At 36.2% G+C, this 21025-nt stretch overlaps 1 protein-coding gene across 1 annotated transcript; it reads right to left on the bottom strand.

Annotated features, from left to right (window-relative positions):
- Nucleotides 1-138: 138 nt before the first annotated feature.
- Nucleotides 139-21025, bottom strand: LOC113502570 (hemocyte protein-glutamine gamma-glutamyltransferase-like). The gene is made up of 15 exons (XM_026884189.1): nt 20876-21025; nt 13770-13849; nt 13267-13397; nt 12748-12869; nt 8657-8789; nt 7048-7231; nt 4232-4449; nt 3575-3787; nt 2959-3178; nt 2308-2466; nt 1907-2027; nt 1519-1627; nt 1101-1261; nt 662-853; nt 139-414 (listed from the first exon to the last, which is right to left on the bottom strand). Exons 2-15 carry the CDS (start codon nt 13838-13840, stop codon nt 322-324), a joined length of 2127 nt encoding a protein of 708 aa, XP_026739990.1. The 5' UTR covers nt 13841-13849; nt 20876-21025; the 3' UTR covers nt 139-321.

Raw genomic sequence — 21025 nt, 5'->3', positions numbered from 1 at the left:
ATTGTTATTTTCTTTTTTTATGATTAAAAAATATTTGACCTGGCACAAACAGAATGTCAAAAACAAAATTTTTTTTAATTGCCTTTTTTATCTATTGTTTAATTTAAAACTAGGTACTACACTACAAAAATGCATAAATTATATTATAAAATAATAAAAAAATACAAATTTCAAAAATTCATTAACACTAATGAGTTAAAATGGTAACAAAAATAATGTAAGCTTAACATTATCTGACTAAATAACTCGCGTAATTAAAAATAGTACAACAGTTGTTATGACAACGTAAAATGAATCTTATGTGTAGAGTGCTAAGGTCGTTTATCCTTCGAAGACTTCAGCACTAGCCGCGCCGTTGATATCCTTGAGTTCAACTGATTTGAATGTCGCTACGAAGTTGATCTTGCCAAGTTTCTGTAAAAAACAAAATTAAAATAAGAAAATTATAGATCTACTGCAGTTTTATTTTTAAAATTGCTCACTCTTTTCAATTTCGTTCATTTAAGATCTTTAAAAGCAGAGCTGTTGCTTCTATATTTTCCGGTTAGCTACACAATAACAAGCAATGGTACAAAAAGTTTTGAATAATAAAATAAATTATTTAAAAATTCTCGAATAAATTGCTTTGAAAATATAGTCCAAAAATGCCACTAAAACTTACGCTAGGCTGTATCGGTATCTCCACGCTAACCGGTTCGAGCGGCGCCACATCACTAGGCGAGTACTTGAGCGTACGGCCCGTAATGCCGGATGACGTCAGCCGGAACTCACACCCGGTCAGCGTCCGGTCCAGGGGGTTCGTGAAAGATAACAGGGCTACTGCGGGCTGGCCGATTATCAAGTCCTCGTTGAACTGAAATTGGATTAAGTTATTGTTATTAACCAGGCTGTATAATTCTCAGATGTTACCAAGGTTTTTCGGAACTGACTACATAAAGTCTGAATATATAAAGTCTGAGTATACCTATCAAAAGTGTCTGCGTAATTTTACAGCAAGCTTATTATTACATATTATATCTGTCCCAAGGAAAAAAATATATTTCGTTGTTGTAGGCAAAAAGAGTTCCTACTTTGTCTTTATTATGTACTAATTAGCTCACCTTAATCATAATATTAGGCTTAATAATCTGGAAGTCATCGTCATCCGCCCAGGACTGTTTAGTCTCGTCCACAATGGCCATCGCTGAAATCTTGATGTTGCAGTACTCCACCAACTTCGGCAAGTAGTCATCTGACTTGACTAGAATACTTATTTGTTCCTCTGAAAACAAAAAGTTTATCTTCAGCATATTTTTCTCTCACACATTCAAGTTCCACGCACAAAGACACCTAGACCCAAGACAAGTATTCGTGGATTACCTAAATGCTTATCCTACTTCGGCATCGAAACCGCGACACGTGGTGCTCGGTGGGTTTGTTCAGTTCCATACCTCACTTGACTACCCACACCACGAATACTTCGAGGTAAGTCCCTAAGTGCACTACATTTTAAATTTTCGTAGAGAAACTTCATCTTACTTTTGTTCGCTCCAACGAACATTTTCCCTTCCACCTTCTTGATAACACCAGCTCTCACGCCGTTGTAGAAGACGCTGGCCGTTGACAGCGATGCCTTGATGTTACGACCCTGAACAAGCAAATAATGGGCTATTAGAAAAAACCTATAGAATTATTTTTCATACTTCAGTTAGTCATAGACTGGAATCATTGTCAAAAGCTATAGAGGGATCATCATCGAATTAAAGCATTAGCAACTGACCAGATGCAGTTACGGGGCTAACTAGGTAAAGAAAATGGCTTCATGCCAGCATTGCACAAGTCAACTATAAGTTTGTTTTTCATCTTTCAAAAATTTGTCCGTGCATAGCTGATTTTGTTCCTGTATTTTGCACAATTTTGTTCGTACCTCACTGGATGTGTTTTCAATGTCGACGGTGACCCTGAAGTCTTTACCGATGGGAACCGTGTCTACGTCCTTCAGGTTAAATGTCACATCGTTCTGCAAGTTGCTTGCTACTGAGTAATATCTGTAAACACATGGAAAGATTATGTTAAATTGTGATCGACTACAATTTTTTTAGAACTAAACCATTATTTCAGCTCTCTGTCTTAATGCCGGGTGCAGAACAATATAACAACATCTGAAAAATACTCTTGCTACGCATTTTGCCAGCTTTCAATTATTTTTTTTGTTTCCATCCAAAGAGTTTTAAATCCCGGAAATTTTAGCATCATTGTTGCTCACTTGTTTTAATTGCGTTTTTAGTCAAACTTTCCTCCGTTTGTCATTTGTTCAAAATATCCTACCTCTTAGCTCTCTCAGAGAACCTGACTCCGTTCATAAGCGCGAGCCTCTCGGAAGCTGTTCCCTCTCTAAACTTGTACTGCTCCGTGATATCCTCTCGGTCTCCATCACCGTTAGGGTCGAACACGTAGGGCTTCTTCGTGAGCACCATACGCCCAATACTGGAAAGAAAGATATGACCATAAGGAAACTGGCAAAAGAAAAAAACGTGATAATGGAATGGAAGTATAATATTTTCACAACTTTAGAAAATATGAACAGAATTTTATATTCATTTTTTTAAAAAGATCAAGACATGTTACATTACACAGAACAGAATTTAACCTAGATTCCCTTCAAGTGCCCATCGCATCTCATCAGATTAGCTTTTGGTAAGGTTTCTATTGAAGTAGATTGATCGAAGAAAGACAGAACAGACAGTATGTACGCACATTATACAAAATCAAAAGTCATTTATTCAAATTAGTCTACTAAGTAGCACTTTTTGAAGGTCAAATTACATAGGACCCAGTTGCGCCCACCCTTCACCTATTAGTATGTTTGTCATGCCAAAATGGACCATAAACCTAAGGATGAAAGCTAAAAATTCTTCAAAAATCAACACCAACACAATTTAATGTAAGCATGACTCAAGAGTATATAAGCAAACTTACTGGTAAGTATTACTGTCGACCATGGAGTATCCCGTCTCCTCGCTAGGGTCGATCCTCCACCGCATGAGGTCAGCGTTGACGGACGCCAGCATAAATTCCACATCGTAGTTCATGCCGATGACTCCTTGCTTAATGGCTTCGAGAGGCGCTGGGCCGCACTGGTACTCTCCCTTGGAGGTCTCTTGAGGAGTCGCGTCGATTGCTTGCCAGCCGCCGTAACCTTGGGTATGATTTAATGTTTTATTTAACTGTGCGGTTACCGTTAGTCAAAATCTTTTTTCTAAGAATAAAGTGTTCTGGTTATAAATAGCTTTAACGAGAGGATAAGTAGTAGAAGTGATTTATGATTTCTAAACGAAGCCTGACTGCTATACGTATTTCGTCGCGTTCCTCCGAAGATAAATGTTTACAAGTTGTCGTGTACTATGATGAAAACTTTACTTTATTTGAGCCTAGGTGGTGCTGTGCCAAACTAGTTGTTATTGTATAATCATATCTTTTTTTTTACTTTGTGTACTAATCAAACATTAAAATAATCTCTTAAAGCTTGTTAAACCGGTTATTGTCTAGTAAGGCACCTATTGAGTAGTAAAAGAAAAACAACGGGAGTACTTACCAGCAGTCAAATCAGGCCTTGCCATCCAAACATCGTTCCAGACGTGGTAATTCCAGATGGAGTCAGTGTGTTCCGGTTCATCATTGCTGGGGTCATAGCCCAGCTCCTCCATGGTCTCGGAGTAGTACTTGTCTACGGTGAGGGTGCTGTTCGCGTCGTGCGCGGAGACCAGGTTGGAGACCACACGGGATGGGATGCCGAGGGCACGGCAAACTAGAAGGAGAAATTGGAGTTTATTGTGGGGGTGGTTGTTTAGATTTGAGGTACGGTAATATTAAGTGTGGGTATGAAGAAAATTAGGCTACAACTAAAAATATTGAAGATTCGTACTAGCTTGCTTTTTGGTACTTAGTTGTAGCACTAGCAGTCACTTTATCACTAATTTTTGTTCTACTTAGTAAGAACCTAGTTTTTTGGTAGGTCTTTGTTTATTATCAAGAACACTTATCAGGTCAACATCCGAAAAACTGTATATCAAGAATGTAACTCAAAACATCACGCCGTGCTCGCAAACATTGAAATCTTAAGTTCTGCGATAACCCGAACTAATCTTAATTCGACGAAGTGTGAAATATCTAGGTAGATACGCTTCGTCATAGCAACAGATTTTTTACCAAATCTAGAGCTTAAGTACCAGACTTCAAGGTCTAAACTTACCAGCTGTAACAACACCAGCGAAGACCCAGCATTGTCCATACGGAACAGAGTCCTGTGTCTCCAAGAACTGGGCGAGGATGTCGACGGAGCCAGTCCAGTCTGATGGCGCTGTGCCGTCCTCGTACTGGCCGTCCCAGCGTCCCACTAGCACGCCACCGTCATCATTCGAGTTCACGATGCGGGAGATTGCTCGTGTCACCTTTACTGGGTCACCACGACTGTGAAAGTTAGTTTTAATTAACTTCAAAGTACAATTTAATCTACAACTTCACCTTTTATTATCATAACACTAATAAATGCTCCTTTCTGTCCAGTTTTCACTAGCTCAGATATCTGTGGGTCCCTTCATATACATAGGTTAAGTCCATTTTGCAAGCCTACCGCTCAATCGATGTTGTTTTTTCAACGGCAGCGACTCTTAATATTTCTACGAGTAGTTGCTCTACAATTTAGATTTACATGACAGTATTTATTAATGTCGGTAATGGAAGATCAATCATAAGAAAATAATTTGTTTTAATAGTTTAGCCTGAATACTGTGTGCTATCATTCAGTTCGGTTTTATTGAGCGCTTATTTCACCATCACTGAAAAGCCGAAATTGAAAAAATTGTCATTATTTGTATGAAAAAATCTGTGCAATAATTATGTGGCGTTGGCGAAACAGACCCTTAGACTAGTAACAGATACGTGACATTTCTGCAATAAGAGACACGGAAGTAACATAAACACATCAAAACATACGTGGGTAGTAGAAGAAATCGTGATGCATGCGTTTTGATAGACATGTAATCAGACATGCAATCTACAAATTACTTCATCAAGGATTAACGTAAACGATGATTAAACACGTGGTAATTATGTGATGCATGTCTTTCCTGAGTAACGCCTACATACCAATATCATAAACGTTTGAATTCTAAGAATGTAATTAGTAAATAGCGAATATATCGCACATACTTGACAAGTATTATTCTCATACCTTAAAAGTCTATTTAATGCATTAATACTTATACGATAATTGTCTTATTAGAACTAAGAAACGTATATCCGTGAAACCTCGTAGGAAGAAAACGACTGCCAATATTTTCTTGCATTATCCTAAACTGCAAGCCATGTCAATATTCACTCCTTTATTTCATGCTGTGTGAAAGGTCACCAGACTTCAAGTGACAACCTCAAAAGTCAAGAAAACCTACCCCGTTGACGTTACACTTTGTACGAACCATATCCAGTGTCCATACATTTAAAAGGTGCGTACCTACAGCATCACAATTATAAATACCTCGTCTTGCATGAAAAACTATGACCTTACACATAAAACACAGTACAATTTGGTTTGCAGACACTATGTCTAGATGTAACAATAGGATGCATATTTTTCCATCTAAATATTCAAGTCAGCATCATCCTAAAACTTTGTATTCATCTCGTTCATTTAATTGGCAAGCTGATCACGTTGCATGACGGTACTACTTTAAATCCGGAGTTAGCTCATCCATGTTATCTACCCGGAATATTCTGCTTCGGATTTAATATCTAGCTTTAAGAGTGCTCAAGACCTTCGTTTGTTTGTATGCGATTAACGTTTTAGACGTGAGTTAACGCAGATTGCAATTCAAATGCAGGTACTTGAAATTTCAAATACATAGTTAAGTTATTTTAAACATTCCGAATTGAATAGATATATAGTGAAATCTATGAAACAAAACAGAATGCTTGGCGCCCCAAACACGCCCAAACACGATCCGCGATCGAAATCCATGATCCATGAATCGTTGGGTACAAACGAAATCCGCAGTCAAAATACAGTTAAGCAACATTTTATACCTGCCTAAAATCTTTAGATATTAACTTAAAAAGCAATTAGAGTCATTACTAAAATATAACGGTTTAAAAACGAAAACAGCTTTATGATAAAAAAAAAATGTCACCACTGTTTAAACTGGCTGGTGTATAAAACAATTCAGGACAGGTTTTATGAAAAAGAACCTATGCGTTAAATATAATCTCCCAAGAATGGAAAACCAAGCAGGCGAAGTCGCAGACAAGAGTTAGTACTTAATGTTACTAATGTTTTCCCCATTCCACCTTCCTTAATAAGTATTACTTAGATATATTATTATCATCTGGTCATCCTTTCGTTTCGGTCCGTCTTTGCCAACTCTTGATTTCTCACGTTTAATGTCAAGCCTGTTTATGCTAATTTATAGCGCCCAATAAAACCTTGCCAATTTCATAATTTGTAGTAGATAATTAGAATCAGTTTGTTGTGGATTCCCGGTACTATTTATTGTTAGTAATTATTTTGGACTGTTATCTAAGATTTATGAAAAGCCAGTACGTGAGACCTACTTAGTCCCTAAATTATTTTTGCCTTATTTGCCACTGCCTGTGGTAAGGAGAAGGTTAACAATATAATTTAACAGTTTCAGTTGGTTACGTAATTTTTAACTGTAAGTGAGATTGGTAAATTACATAACGAAGAGCCCAGAACACCTTAAAAAGTATTTTGAGCCGGTACTGTGATCGTTAATAATATCTTGGTTCTGAGCGCGAAATAGCGTTCTAAGCATTAGGAATGCCATTTCGAAAGCTCACTTTGAAACTTGACTTCCTCAAAAAAATATCGCCTGATGTCTAGATATGTCTTCCAATAGTTTTGTGACCCTCCAGGTTCCATCGCCATTTAAAATAACATTAATTATGAAACTAATCAGCCACATTATTTGAGAACTTCTGGTGTATCGTCAAAGTCCAGCACTTCGATGTCACACCGAGTCCTTATTTCGCAAATGACTTGTACCAGGTACTTACTGGTTGAATGGCACTTCAGCCCTGTCGAGCATGAACATGCAGGCCGGCAGCACCACGGCGTCGAACTGGCCGTACATCCAGGGTTTCCCACGCGTGGTCTTAACGGGCCCCACCCACACTTTGCCCACGTCGTTCAGCACGTACTCCTGGAGAAGAGCTGTGTCTTCCATGTAGGTTTGATCATCTGCGGACAAAAGGTTTAATAATTTTCGTGTTGTTAAAAACTAGCTATTTTTTTAATGAGTCCCGCGCTAAGGAATTTCGCTTTCGTGTAGTCGGGGAATTTCAAAAACAATCAAGACAGATGCAGTAAGACACTTAGATTCAGGATAAGCGTGTATCACGCTACAAATGTTTGGTCTGCGCAGGGATCGAACTCGCCGCGCGCATAGTGGTCTTAGAGTTTTGAGTAATTATTATAGTAGGGCAGGGCAGTAGTATAATTGAAGTTACTACTACTAGGGCTACATTTTTGCATTTCTAATGCAAAAACAAGGAACTTGTCGAAGACTGAACAACAGAAATAACATTTACTTATATCTCTAAGAGATATGTATAAGTAAATGTAAATTAAGTTATTTGTGTTTCAGTTTTCCTCTAGTTTATACTTCTGCAATTTATTCAAAGTTTAAATTGCATTTCAATACAGTCGCATAAAGAAATCATAGACTGGTTCCCAACTCCATGAATTTTGTAATAATTTTCTTTTCGAGCTACCAAGATTTGCAACTTAATAGTTAGGAGAATTACTTAGTTTTTGTGCCCCTTTTTGATGGAGACGAGAAAAAAACTCACGGCGTTAACTTTTAAAAACCGTACTGCTGCATGAATAGGTAGATATTTTAAAGATTATATATTCTACAAATATCAACAGACATAATATTCATAATCCAATCGGTGTTTATTCAGGTGATATTAAAGACTTTAGAACACTAAGTCAACGATTATAGTGAATATCCGTTCACTATAATCGTTATTATTCATGATAGTTATATTTGAGAGTATTTTAATGGATGAGGCATATGTACGAAAACATCAAAATATCTGGCTTCACGAATCACCTAGGGGCTTAGGTCTAGGATATCCATCTATCTGCTATAAGAAGCCATTGCTTAATATTAGTATTGGCACATTTTTCTTCGTTGAACATTAATCATTTTTATTAATCGAAATGATTAAATCATAATCAAAATGTTTTTGTTTCTCGTATCTATACCTAAAGAAGGAGCTTAAGAAACGTTACATTACAGTAGGTACTAGTGACTAATTGCGCGGTTCCTATATTTCATTCTTATGGAGAAGAACTGGCCAGAAAGCCTAGATATAACTTACTCTTTCAAAAAACATTGACCCTGCAATTCATAAAACTGACAGGAGTATTAGGATGCCTCTTTTCAGGGCAGTCAAATTGTATGTATTACTAGCTGTTGCCCGCGACTTCGTCCACGTGGTTAGAATTTTCCCCGTTTTTTCCACATTTTCCATTGTATCTTCGCTCCTATTAGTCGCAGCGTGATGTTATATAGCCTATAGCCTTCCGTTCAAACAAACAAACAAACTCTTCAGCTTTATATATTAGTATAGATGCCAATTTGCTTGTTGAACTTACCAGGAATCCATGGGTTGAAGAGTATGTAGATGTCTTGATCGAAGTCATAGTAAGCCCTCTCTCGGGACCCTCTCTGCCACGTGATGACGCGCAGCGCCCACGCACCGACGGGCGCGTTCACTGGACTCGACACCTATGGGACAAGGATAGCAATAGTGTAGGGAAGGCACTATAGTATAGCTATCTCTTTCTATACATGTTTACTTTTATATCTTTCTTATCTTTATATATTTCGGTACTTATGGATGGTATAATTAGTTTTTAAATAGTATGTAATGAGTGTGGTTATGTGCGAGTCAGACACTGGTGGTTGCGTTCAAAGAACCTAACCGTCACGCTGTTATGGTTTATGAGATACAGCATGGTCACAGATATACGGAAAGATAACAGAACCTGCAACCCTAAGACTGCTGGACCCTAAAAATAATAATTTATTTTTAATTAATTTGTTGTTGCTCAAGTTTTAGGATAAAATTTAGGTATAATTATTATTATACACTCGGCGTCAAAAAAATCGCACCTCTGCGAAAATAGCTTTCAAGCGTTATTTTAACAATTACACACATATTTACCCCCACCAATATTGGTGTCATTTGGTAGCCTATTAAATAAACTTATAAAAACAATTCAATTAATTCTTATTTTTTATTAAAACAATGCAAAAAACAATAAAGTTTACAAAACAATAAAAATTCTTAACTAAGCCAAAATTAAAAACAGATGAATCATACAAAAAAATACACAAAAAGTTTCTTAAAACTAACCTAAAACCTAGTGTTACCCCCCCGTGCCCGGATGACGGCTTCCATACGCTCCCTCATGGATCTCACCAAGTTTAGGAGCTCTTCTTGAGGGATACTAGCCCATTCCTCAATAACGGCCTCTTCAAGTTCCTGGAGAGTCGTAGGAGCGGGACCACGAGACCGAACCTTGCGTTTCAAATGGTCCCAGAGGTGCTCTATCGGGTTCAGATCTAGACTTCTCGCTGGCCACTGCCTGACAGAGATCCCAACCTCTTGAAGGTAATCGCGCACAATTAATGCAGTGTGAGCGCGAGCGTTATCGTGCATTAATGTGAACCCCTCGCCAATAAAACCGGCATAGGGAACCACATGCTCTTTCAGGATCTCTGTGATATACCGGTGAGCAGTCAACGATCCTTGCCCGCGAGCACCTGCAGTCCGGGAAACGCACACAAGGTTGGTTTTGCCGTCAGCCGACATGCCACCCCAAAACATACAGGAACCACCCCCGTATTCCACTGTCTCCTGGATGCAGGCTTGAGCGAAACGTTCACCCTGTCTTCTGTACACTCTTTTGCGTCTGTCGTTGCAGTAAAGGCATACTCTCGTCTCATCCGAGAAGAGAACAGCGCTCCATTGGTCAAGAGACCAATTTACGTGATCGCGAGCAAACTGTAAGCGGGCTCGCCGATGCTCTGCGGTCAATTTTGGACCTGTAGCAGCTCTTCGAGCCACTATCTTCTTCTCCCTCAGTCTTCGTCTAACCGTAGAAATGCTCACGGTAGTTCTGCGAGCTGCCCGGAGCTGTTGTTGCAACTCAACAGCATTAGAAAACCGATTTCTTAAAGATGTCGATACGATGAATCGGTCGTCTCTCTCCGAGGTGCAGCGACGTCTACCAGACCCATGCCTCCGGACATGGCCACCGGTCTCTAAGAACCGCTGGTATACTCTTCGAACCGAAAAACGGCTCAAGTTCAGTTGCCGAGCGACATCACACTGTCGCATCCCTGATTGCAGTAGTGCAATCACTTGAGCGGCTTCATCAGCAGTAGTATCCATCTTCAAGGCGTTTTTTTTTGTGAACGATCTTCTCGTGTGTCCTCTTCAACGGTTGGATAGCGAATGACCCCAATTGAACCTGTATTAACCCTTTTATACCCACTAAAGGTAGCGCAAGTTGTGGCCCCGCTGAGGAGCAAAATTTGCCTTTTTTTATCAAGTTACATTTGTGGTATCAAACTTTTTTTTAATTAAATGAAATGGTGTTTTTTTATAAGTTTATTTATTTGGCTTTCAAATGACATCAATATTGGTGGGGGTATATGCGCGTGTTAAGGTTTAATAACGCTTTGAATGTTATTTTCAAGGAGGTGCGATTTTTTTGACGCCGAGTGTATGTACTTTCTGCATGTAAATAGTGATGTCATATTAGTTTCTACAAAACACAGCACATATGTATATAGCCATAAATTCTTTCCGATAGCATCGTTTATGCAAAAATAATATAAATCATATGGATTAACATAATATGTTGATAAACGTGTTTGACAAAGGGTCATGAATAACGTGAGATTCATTATAATTATGAATTACGACTCTTTGGTTAATGAAGCGTCTGTATTTATAATTTAGTAAGTCAATTAAAAGCTACTGAAGAGGAGCTCGTGGCTAAGCTATAACCGCATAAGTGATTCGATCACAGGTTAAGCTATGCTTGACGCGGTTGGTCCGTAGATGGGTGACCATCTTTTTCATAACGAGTTCCTCCGTGTTTCGGAAGGCACGTAAAATTGTGGGTCCCGGCTGTTATTCCTACATCTTTGACAGTCGTTACAGGTAGTCAGAACCTTGAAAAAGTCTGACAGCCAGTCTAACCAAGGGGTATCGTGTTGTAACTGGGTTGAAGAGGTCAGATAGGCAGTCGCTCCTTGTAAAACACTGGTACTTAGCTGAAACCGGTTGGACTGGTAGCCGACCCCAACATAGTTGGGAAAAAGGCTAGGCCAATGAAAATGAATTAAAAGCTACTGAAGGAAAAATTGAAAGGACTAAACACTAGGAAAAAAAAGGTTTTTTTTTGGGCAGCAAAACCTTTTACCCACCACAACTTTTAAATGGCTCGACCGATTTTTCTCAAACATGTCTAAGCACCGGCCATAATTCACTTAATACAAAATCAAACTAAATAAAAATCGATCTGTCAGGGAGCTATTGTGTCACAGATATAACTAGTAACACTCTGATAAAAAATATATTTATCAAAGACGACTAGACTAGCTACTTGCGCTGAACATTAGTCCATCGGTCCTCAAGCGTATGTGCATAAAGGCGTACTCATATCGATGGGATGCAATCCGACACGACAGGAGAGAAAACACAAGCAGAACCCTCATTTTTACATGCTTTCCAAAACACGAAAGCTATGATATTATTTTTCTAAAAATCACGCCATATGGGTTCGAACTCGAGACCTTTGACTACACAGTACTGCACTCTCACCACTAAGCTATCAGCTGAAATATACCCTTACACCCTTTAAATCAAGAGACCAAATACATTAATCCAAGATAATAGCATTTTTTTAGCGTAAAAGTCAAACAAAAATCTTAATATAATACAGCATACATTTTGCATGTGTGGCCATATTCTGATTACTTTTTGACGAATGTTCGTAATATCTACAAGGCAACGCGATTTTTATCCAATGCAATTTTATATATGAAATTAGTATTCTAAATTGGTAAAACGAGTTTTAGAACGACCAATAAATTTGTTCTCAATTACTAGATCTAGTGTGTAACTGTATTTTAAATATTCTTGGTTTTTCTAGTTTGATTCGATGTATTTTTGCAACTCAATTTCGAGGCATTTCCCGATAAGCTAGCAGGGTGAAATTTTCAGTGTAGCTGTAAGCCCAATGACAATGCAATTTACAGCTATGAAAACGGCTGGACCTATTTTAATAAAATTCGAATGGAGTGACATTTAAAACGTGGGATTTTAGATTTTTTTATTCTACTAATTTTATTAATGTAATTGTTTTGTAATACATGTGAATATTAAAAACGAGTTTTCTTTGACATGTTTAATAAAAATCGGTCAAGCACGAAAATCTTTTTTATAGATTTAGTGTTAGATCCCTAGGATACTAAACGACATATATAAACTACCAAAATATATACTATATACTACTGTTTATTTTTAGATACCTGTAATTAACCGACCGTCAAACTTTGTACCGCTTAGTTGATGATACCAAAAAGGCAAAAATATAAAAATAATAGATATACAGCGTATCTCTAATGTCACCACTGTAGAGCCTCGATGTATAAATATGTATCTTACGTTGAAGGAGAGTGTGTTTGGTTCGGGCAGGTCTTGCAGGGTGGCGCTCCACGAGTGCTTATCCGGGACGGCGTCGCGACGAATGAACATCTTGCCCATCGTGTCCATTGTCAGCTTGTCACCTGAATATAATAGTTCAAATTAAAAGAAGAGAAAGAGAGGTTGGTTATTGGGTTTTAGGGTATCTAAATTGTGATAATAATTTTACTCAGGCTGAACTGTGTGGTCGACCGTCCAGTCTTATGTCACCGGGTTGTGTATTATGGAAGTCTACAGTTATGCGAATAAACGGTTGGTGCGGTTAAAAGCTTAACGGGGGAAGCCTATTTCTTTTTCATTTTTTTTCTTAATCTAAATATTTTTTTAAGCAATTTATATTAACAGTAAGATAAAGTGGAGGAAGTCTAGGATCCCTCACTTGCTATAATTTCATAATTTGTCCGTAAATACTAAATAGGATGGGTAAATAGTTTTTTAATAGATTGAACCATTTAATTGATATACGTGTGAAGTCCTTACCGATAGAGAAGACCAGCTGTACAATATCGTTGGCCTCATCGTAGGGTCTGTTGAACCTCACCACGCCGCTGAAGGGCTGTCCGCGACGCACTATCGTGGTGGTGGGGTTCTCATCGTTCACCACCTCGTATCTAAAGATGAAAATGTAAGTATTAAACATTCTCCATTTGCCTTCGGCACTATCTTTTTAGCAGAAATGTTAGAAAAACAAATCTCAGTAAAGAAGGAGATAAACGAATAATCAGAGAAAGAAATCTCTGGAGAGGTCTACAAGAAAACGGGGACATTCAATAAGAAAAAAATTGGCAGGTATGAGGTTTTTAGGTAATTTAAATCAAATATTAATGAGCTATGCGTGCTTTAGAATTGAACTCGAGACCATTCAATTGGCAGTCCTGTGCAGTGCTCTTAACTCTAGGCTACCATATCATTTAGGTTATAGACTGCCTTTAAAAATATCTTATCAAGTCTTACGCAATACTTTGAAAAACTGAGGAACTTACTTGACTGTATTATGAGGCTGTGCGTTTTCCCTCGGATAAAAGTGCACAATGTCTACTTGTAGGGGCTCCATGCTTCAAATCTGTAACAAATACAAATATTGTATAATTATATTACAAAATAAAATTAGAAACAAAAAACGATCTGATGCAATAAGTAATAAGTATCTATCTAAGTTATTCAAAATGTTACCTTAACTTTAGGTAGTTAAAGATTTTTTTAATATTACAAAGAATGACGTAGATATGCTTTTTCATATTTTTCAGTAAACGAGAATCATTTTGAAATGTTTAGATTGAATGCAACGTAATTTAGTTCAGATATAATTTAGGTTTATCACGTCTGTCTGCGGTTAGGTTTGTGAATAAAACCGCAGTCAAGCATATGGTATTAAAATATCTATATTAATTTAATATATTGTAATACTTTTTAAATAATCTGAAATGCTTAAATTATACAAATCTTTTTTAATATGTGAATGAAACTTCGAATAAAACAATACATGTAAAGTAGATATATTTTTAATAGAGATGTTTGCGCCAATTATTTTAAGTGCTTTTGCGCTAATTACCAAGTGTACCCAGACTGTTTGTTTTGATTGTTTAAATTTCAATAAAAGCTGAATGCAGTGACTTAAACAAACAGAAAATCATTTTTTTTTGTAAATCTGTGTAAAAGACTAAACAGATCTTATGTCAAATACCCTTTTATAATATCCTATACTAATATTAGTAGGCATATTGATCTAAGTTTAAACATAAAACTTAACAATCCATGATGCGTTTCTCATAAACTGTTCATGACTATGTTTTAAATGATGTAAACTCCATTCGTTCCAAGATGTAAGAAGTTATGTTGCCCTAGTTATGTCGCTTTTCACTAATTGGCGTGAAGCTGTAAAGACACGTTTAGTTAAACTCCAGAAACAAACATTATAGTTGCTTTGTCACTAATTGCCTAGATCTTGCAAGACGATACATGAAATCTAGTTTTATGTCTAAATAAATAAGCTTATTGCATTTTGAAATGGCAAGTTTTAATTAAAGTAAATAGCTACCAGTATTTTATCTACGTGGTAGGTAATTTATAAGTACACTAACTCTATTAACAAATTAGCTGAATAGACCTAGCCCACTTCGTTAGATGTTTTTTTAATTATTACAAGACTTGATCTAGGATACCACGTGGTTTTCTACTAGTTCAAATCTTTTCAAAATCAGTTCAATAGATTCAGAGAAATGATTAACTCTTATAAACTTTATTTCTTCATATAAAAAGTAATGATGATAATATTTTATTCAGACAAACATATTCATAACATGCTTAATATTTCAACAAAACAATGAGACAATATCTCTCAAAGGTGTGGCGCCCGCGTGGGATTAAATCGTCATTAAAACCACACATAGCATTATAGTAAACGCTGATTAAAACGCAATAAAAAAATCGAATTTAAGACGGCGCCAATTTGGCAGTAAGGACTTAAGATGGCGCCTACCGCCATTGCGCATGCGTCAACTTAGCGCTATCAAGAAATCAAAGTGCTTAATTAGCTCCTAAAATATTGGTGACCGGCAATTACTGTGCAATGTTTAACGCATACTTAAATAGGTATTTAAATTATTTGAATGTTTAGACTTTGGCAAATCAATGAGGTATGTAGTGACTAACCGTAATTACAGGGAATATGTAGGTACGTAATCTTAGATGTAAGACACGGAGTGCGAATTTATCTGTTGATCTATTCTAGTGGCTTATTAGCAGATATTATACATAGTTCTTTTTTGATATTTTGCGGTTTACTTAATATTTGAATGTCGCATCGCATTTTATAATCGCACTAAAAAAGATATTTGCACTCAAAACTTTTTCGAAGCTGTTTGGAATCCCACATGTTTTTTGGAAATTTAATCGTTGTAAGTTCGTACATCACCAGTTATTTAAACGTAGTGTCCTTGCGGTTCTATGCTTAGACTTGTATGCACTAGGTGCAGATACCGATACCAACGCATTTAAAGTGCTATTCTGACTTTCAAGAGTTTTATGTACTTGCTTTATTATTCTAAGACACTACGACAAACGGTGAAGGAAAACATCGTGAGGATATTATGAAACCTGGATTTCTAAATATTGGAATCTGCATCGCCAACCTGCAGTGAGCTAACGTGGTGCGCAGAAAATCTATTCTTGTTCTGTTTCAAAGTAAATATTTCCAATTCCCTTGGAAACTATGTTGTATTTCGTGCTATAGGGTTCAACAAAGTATTTTCTCAAAATATCCACCTAACACAGCCACGGAAATATTTGTAAGCCGTAAAGCTAACGCGACTGCAATATGTTGTCGATAAATGTTTGAAATAACTATTTTATGAGACTGAGAAAATGTTTCTGGATTATTTTGTTTGGATGGTTGTTAGTCAAGGGTATTCTTATTTAATATTTTGTTAAGTAATCGGGTTAGACTAGAGATATTAGAGATATTATTATCAAATTGACCTGCAAGGCTCTTGTCAGTGAAAGTTTTTCCTTCTTTTTCGATCCTTAGCCATCTCTTTAACTTCCTTACATACGATACTGAATACTCTACTATTTGTCGTTCTGTTGATATATCTACTTTCTTCTAGGCTTAAAGGCAACAATAATATTGAGAGATGATGAGGCCCGCACAGGAGAAAATGACATGGAAAAGGGGGGCCTGTGTAGAGCAAATTTCACGCCATCTATTGTCAAACTATTGAGACTAGACTAGACTGGACGCTGCGACCGACCTTGACAAGACACAGATAGAGCAAAAGGATGTCGATAGGCCAAAGTACATCTCATACAGGTTCTACAAATTTTTATCAATGAAATCTATTTCATTAAAAATGTTTCATGGTATGATAGTTTTGATTCGACGATATTAATTCCTGGATTTGAAACCGTATCTCTTAAATTGGTGACCTCTTATAAAATTCAATTTACATAGCTTCGTCAATTCTTCATTTTAACCCAAAACTTCATTTTCTTGCAATACGTGCAAACACCTGTAAGTTTCATCAATAAATGAATGGTATACCTATATATCCTGAAAAAATGGCACTGAAAAACCATATTGGGGTATCATTTTTAAGATAGATCCAATTCTTTGACTAGCTCAGGTCTATATTCAGATTGAGAAATCGGCTCGGTATCTGTTATAATCCGTTGAATAAATTGACACTCAAACACAAGTGGGTGTGCAGTGCATTGTGCAAACCAAGATTAACAGATAAACACCGTATTATTTCTGGAACTATTGAATAATCTATGATAATACGTGATTATTTATTAGTGAGACACGGTACGGGAACAGGTTCGTCATAAATAACAGTTGCCGCTAGATATAACGATGAAGGCATCCAGTTCCTTCTATTTGCCGCCATGATGCAATTGTGATCATTGGCTATTATTGTACAAGAAACTCGGATCAATTGTGCTGCCTGTTAATAATATTGGCCTGTAACACATTTCTTGTAAGAGTTAGAAGAAACGGGTGAAAATTCTTCATACTAAGCCATAATTTTCATTTATAACAAAATCTATCATGCTATCAAAATTTTATCATTAAACAATCAGATTCGGAAATACTTTTTGTTTACTATCCTATTATAATAAATTTTGTGAGTCGGATTGATAATTGTTCAAAGACGGTTTACTCAAACATTTTTATCACTGTTTTTTTTTGTCCCGGGGGAGGAAATGGGTAGTGTCAGACTTTTACTGACTAAACCTGAACCGCCGTGCTACGTCTTTCGCGTTTTTGTGTCGGTGTATGGCAATGCGTTGTAATCCTTCATACAAGACATTTTTATCACCTTGTCACCATTTGGGTCTGAAACTACATTAAGTATTACTCAATTAGAATTGTTGAATAAAGTTCAAAACCACTCACTATAAATTCTCTATTCGACCAAACATACCTAATGTTTATACAAACAGAGATTATTAGGTGCCTACAATATAATGAATGACATTAACAACTTCGAATGATTTATTTGTACCTACTTAAACATATTTTGATACATTGTGGCATAAAGTTTACTCGTTTTAACATAGTTATTTCGTTAAATTTTGTACGTTTTTGTTGTTCTGTCAAATCCGACACTTATTACTAGGATCCGCTGTCTGTCCGTCGTTTGTTCTATCTCATAAACCGGGATAGCCAAATATGTAAATTTAATTTTCACAGATCATAAATGTAACAAAAAAGTCTCAAAAATAAAGATCGAATGTTATAACAACAACAATTTACATCTGTGTAACTGTTTGTTACCACTTGACGCTTAAACGGATTTTCCGATTTTCATGTTTGGTACGGAGATAGCCAATATACTTGCGATACTTTTTGAAGCTTAGACGAGTGAGAGAATGTATGATTTTTTGACGATCTTAATAAAACTGCAGTAGGAACTGCTTGTGGACGAGAGCTGACACTACACATCGAGTAATGATCCATCTCGCTTCTTCAAAATAGATACTCTTTTAAATTATACGTTATGTCATTACTGCTAGTTACACAGTTGTAACAAAACAGCACTTTAATTTGATGTAACTACAATTGCTATTAAAAAGATTCATCAGAAGCCATCATTATTACAAGTTATAAACTTTACGATTGTCGTTAACGATCATTTGAGTTTGTCAGTTTGCCATGAGTAGTTAATACTTCATTTATTTATTTATATACTATGTCAACAAACGTCGTTCGTACTTTGTTAAGTATTTGCGTACCAATCGAATACATAAAAAAACTGGTTTTTAAAACGAAATAAAGTTGGAACAACAATGAATACTTAATCGTTTGGACAAAACTTAAATCTTTTCACCTTTTAGATATCCTCCAAGTCTTTTTCCCAACTATGTTCGGGTCGGCTTTCAGTCTAAATACTAGTGTTTTACAAGGTCTGACTGCCTAACTAGACAACACGATATCCCTTAGTCAGACTGGTTTTCAGATTTTTTAACTTCCCGTAACGACTGTCTGTGTAACTAACAGCCAGAGCCAGCTTATTAACGTGCCTTCCGAGACACGGAGGAACTCGTTATGACATAGGTTGTCACCCACCCACGGGCCGACCGTATCAATCGCTTAACTCATGATCTATCAACATGTGCAGTTTTGTTTAGCCAGGAATTAATCATTAACTTTTCATCTCTATGTAAAGAGATTTTGACAACATTTCTAACATTCTGGCGGCTACGACTATTTAGATATTTATCATCGCTATAAAGGGTAATCGTGTTGGTTTTAACTTTCTTTCAAAAGTCCCCAAAGTTCTTTCTGATTCTTTCAACTATATTTGTACAATCGTGGATTGTACACTTGTCAATTATTTTTTTTAATATGTTCCTTATTGACTCTATCTACATTTTACAATTGTTTGTTTTCCCTTAATAAATAAATAAATACAAAGCTTAATAATGGAGAGTTATGATTTTTCTCGTGAAAGCATTTCAAAGAAATTAAGCTGGGATGATTTTGGAGGTAAAAAACACAGACCTATAAGACAATTTGGAAATATGTAGTGTGTCACCTAAAAATAGGTGATAAGGCCAGAATTATATCGTTTTAAGATTAAATTCTTACCAATCTTGAGGTCAAGAAGTCAACAGTTTACACATTGGTATGTAGACTATTTGTAAATAGCATCATTAAAATAATTACAGGTACATTCATCTTGCCAGTTACACACAGCTACTGAATAGACAGATTAATGAGAGTTGGGCTATGACGTATTGACAGGTAGACTGTAGATAGGGTGGCTATTTGTTTCACAGGACATAGATCGTAAAAAGGAATATTTATCGAATTTAAATAATAGACACCATTTTTTAGGTAATATAATTGCAACTGTGGCAAAGAGCCGACGTGTGGCGAAAATTGTGTCCGTTATAGGTTTATTAATTAATTTATTTTATTGGGAACAACATTCTTAAAATGAGGTCATGGTTAAATCGAATGTAACATTTTTTATTTTTGTAAAGGTACTGTCTTATAGGTATTTTTATAATCACCTAAAACTACATGAGGTTCTCATCCATGCTAATTATAATAAAAAGAATTAACATAAAAAACTTTTAGTATTTTAGAAATGCAAATAAAACACATCAATAAAAATCTAAATTACTGTTTTGATAGAGTTTTAATCTTTATGTAACTTATTCGACTCTTTTATCTGGCTAATGATTTATTTGTTTTGATCTCTTTTGAGCGCGGAACTTTTAATAAATTATAAGTTGATAAGAAGTTTGACAGTTCTGTTACTTTCATCTTGCTTTAAATTTTAATCGATGTAAATCATATGTACGCAATCGAACACTGAATTAACACTTTGTGAACCACACAGATGTCCTTAGTTGGAATCGAACTCACAACCACCGGGATAAGCAGCCAAGGACATTAACTATTGCCCCGACAGGGTCAGTCATCAAAAGAAATTTAAATACGGCTTCTGATATATTTTTTTGACGGTGAAAAGAATAATCACGTTTGGAAGTTCAATGTAAAGATACCTAAATTTTTATCTGTTGACATTCACAAAGAAAGTATTTATAGTCATGACATTGCAGTCTGCAAACATAGTTAGGTAGTTATTGAGTACCACGAACTCGATCTGCTCGGCTTTATCATTTTTATGACACATATCAACATCTACTTATTAAACCTTCTGATTTTAAACACTTTTTTCTCTTCCTTAACTGCTGTATCGAATTTTTGAAATCGATTTATTACCATATTAGTTATGTTTATCGTGTCTTAGTAGGTTTGCACTACAGTGTTTTTTAATATTTGTAGGATCCTCATTAAAACTTTACTTTTCTTAACAAAAGTATGTTACAAATGTTGTTTTTGGCATTATTAACTATCACATTTTCGATGCCTGGATGCAAAATTCGGCGAAAGTCGATCACGCATAATTATTTATAGCGTGTCCTAAATTAGATACCTATTACTAATTGTCAACAATAAACTTACCAGAACTTTGTCAGATGAATATAAAAAAGCGATAACTTTAATGATTAAAGAAAAAGTTTAACTCTTAGTCTTAGAAAAAAAAACAATGTAATGAAAAAAAAAACAAAATACCTTTTGTCAAACAAAAATCTCAATTCACAACACTGATCACTACACACGAATATTTTATAACCGAACGCGCTTCGATATTTAAATAATGTCTTGTTTAAAATTGTTTCTCTCGATGCGCAAGCGGCGGTCGACTGGCGGCCGATGCACGAG

This window comes from Trichoplusia ni, chromosome 2, assembly GCF_003590095.1.
Source record: "Trichoplusia ni isolate ovarian cell line Hi5 chromosome 2, tn1, whole genome shotgun sequence".
Lineage (NCBI taxonomy): Eukaryota > Metazoa > Arthropoda > Insecta > Lepidoptera > Noctuidae > Trichoplusia > Trichoplusia ni.
Note: the sequence above shows the minus strand (reverse complement) of the source record. Positions and strands in the feature narration are given on the sequence as shown.

What these genes read in the sequence shown, in the direction of transcription:
- LOC113502570 (XM_026884189.1), bottom strand. Translation starts at nt 13,840, where the DNA reads ATGGAGCCCCTACAAGTAGACATTGTGCACTTTTATCCGAGGGAAAAC. An exon ending in CAGCCTCATAATACAGTCAA is followed by an intron (nt 13,398 to 13,769) that starts GTAAGTTCCTCA and finishes TTTCATCTTTAG; the next exon opens with ATACGAGGTGGTGAACGATG. An exon ending in CTTCAACCCATGGATTCCTG is followed by an intron (nt 7,232 to 8,656) that starts GTAAGTTCAACA and finishes TTTTGTCCGCAG; the next exon opens with ATGATCAAACCTACATGGAA.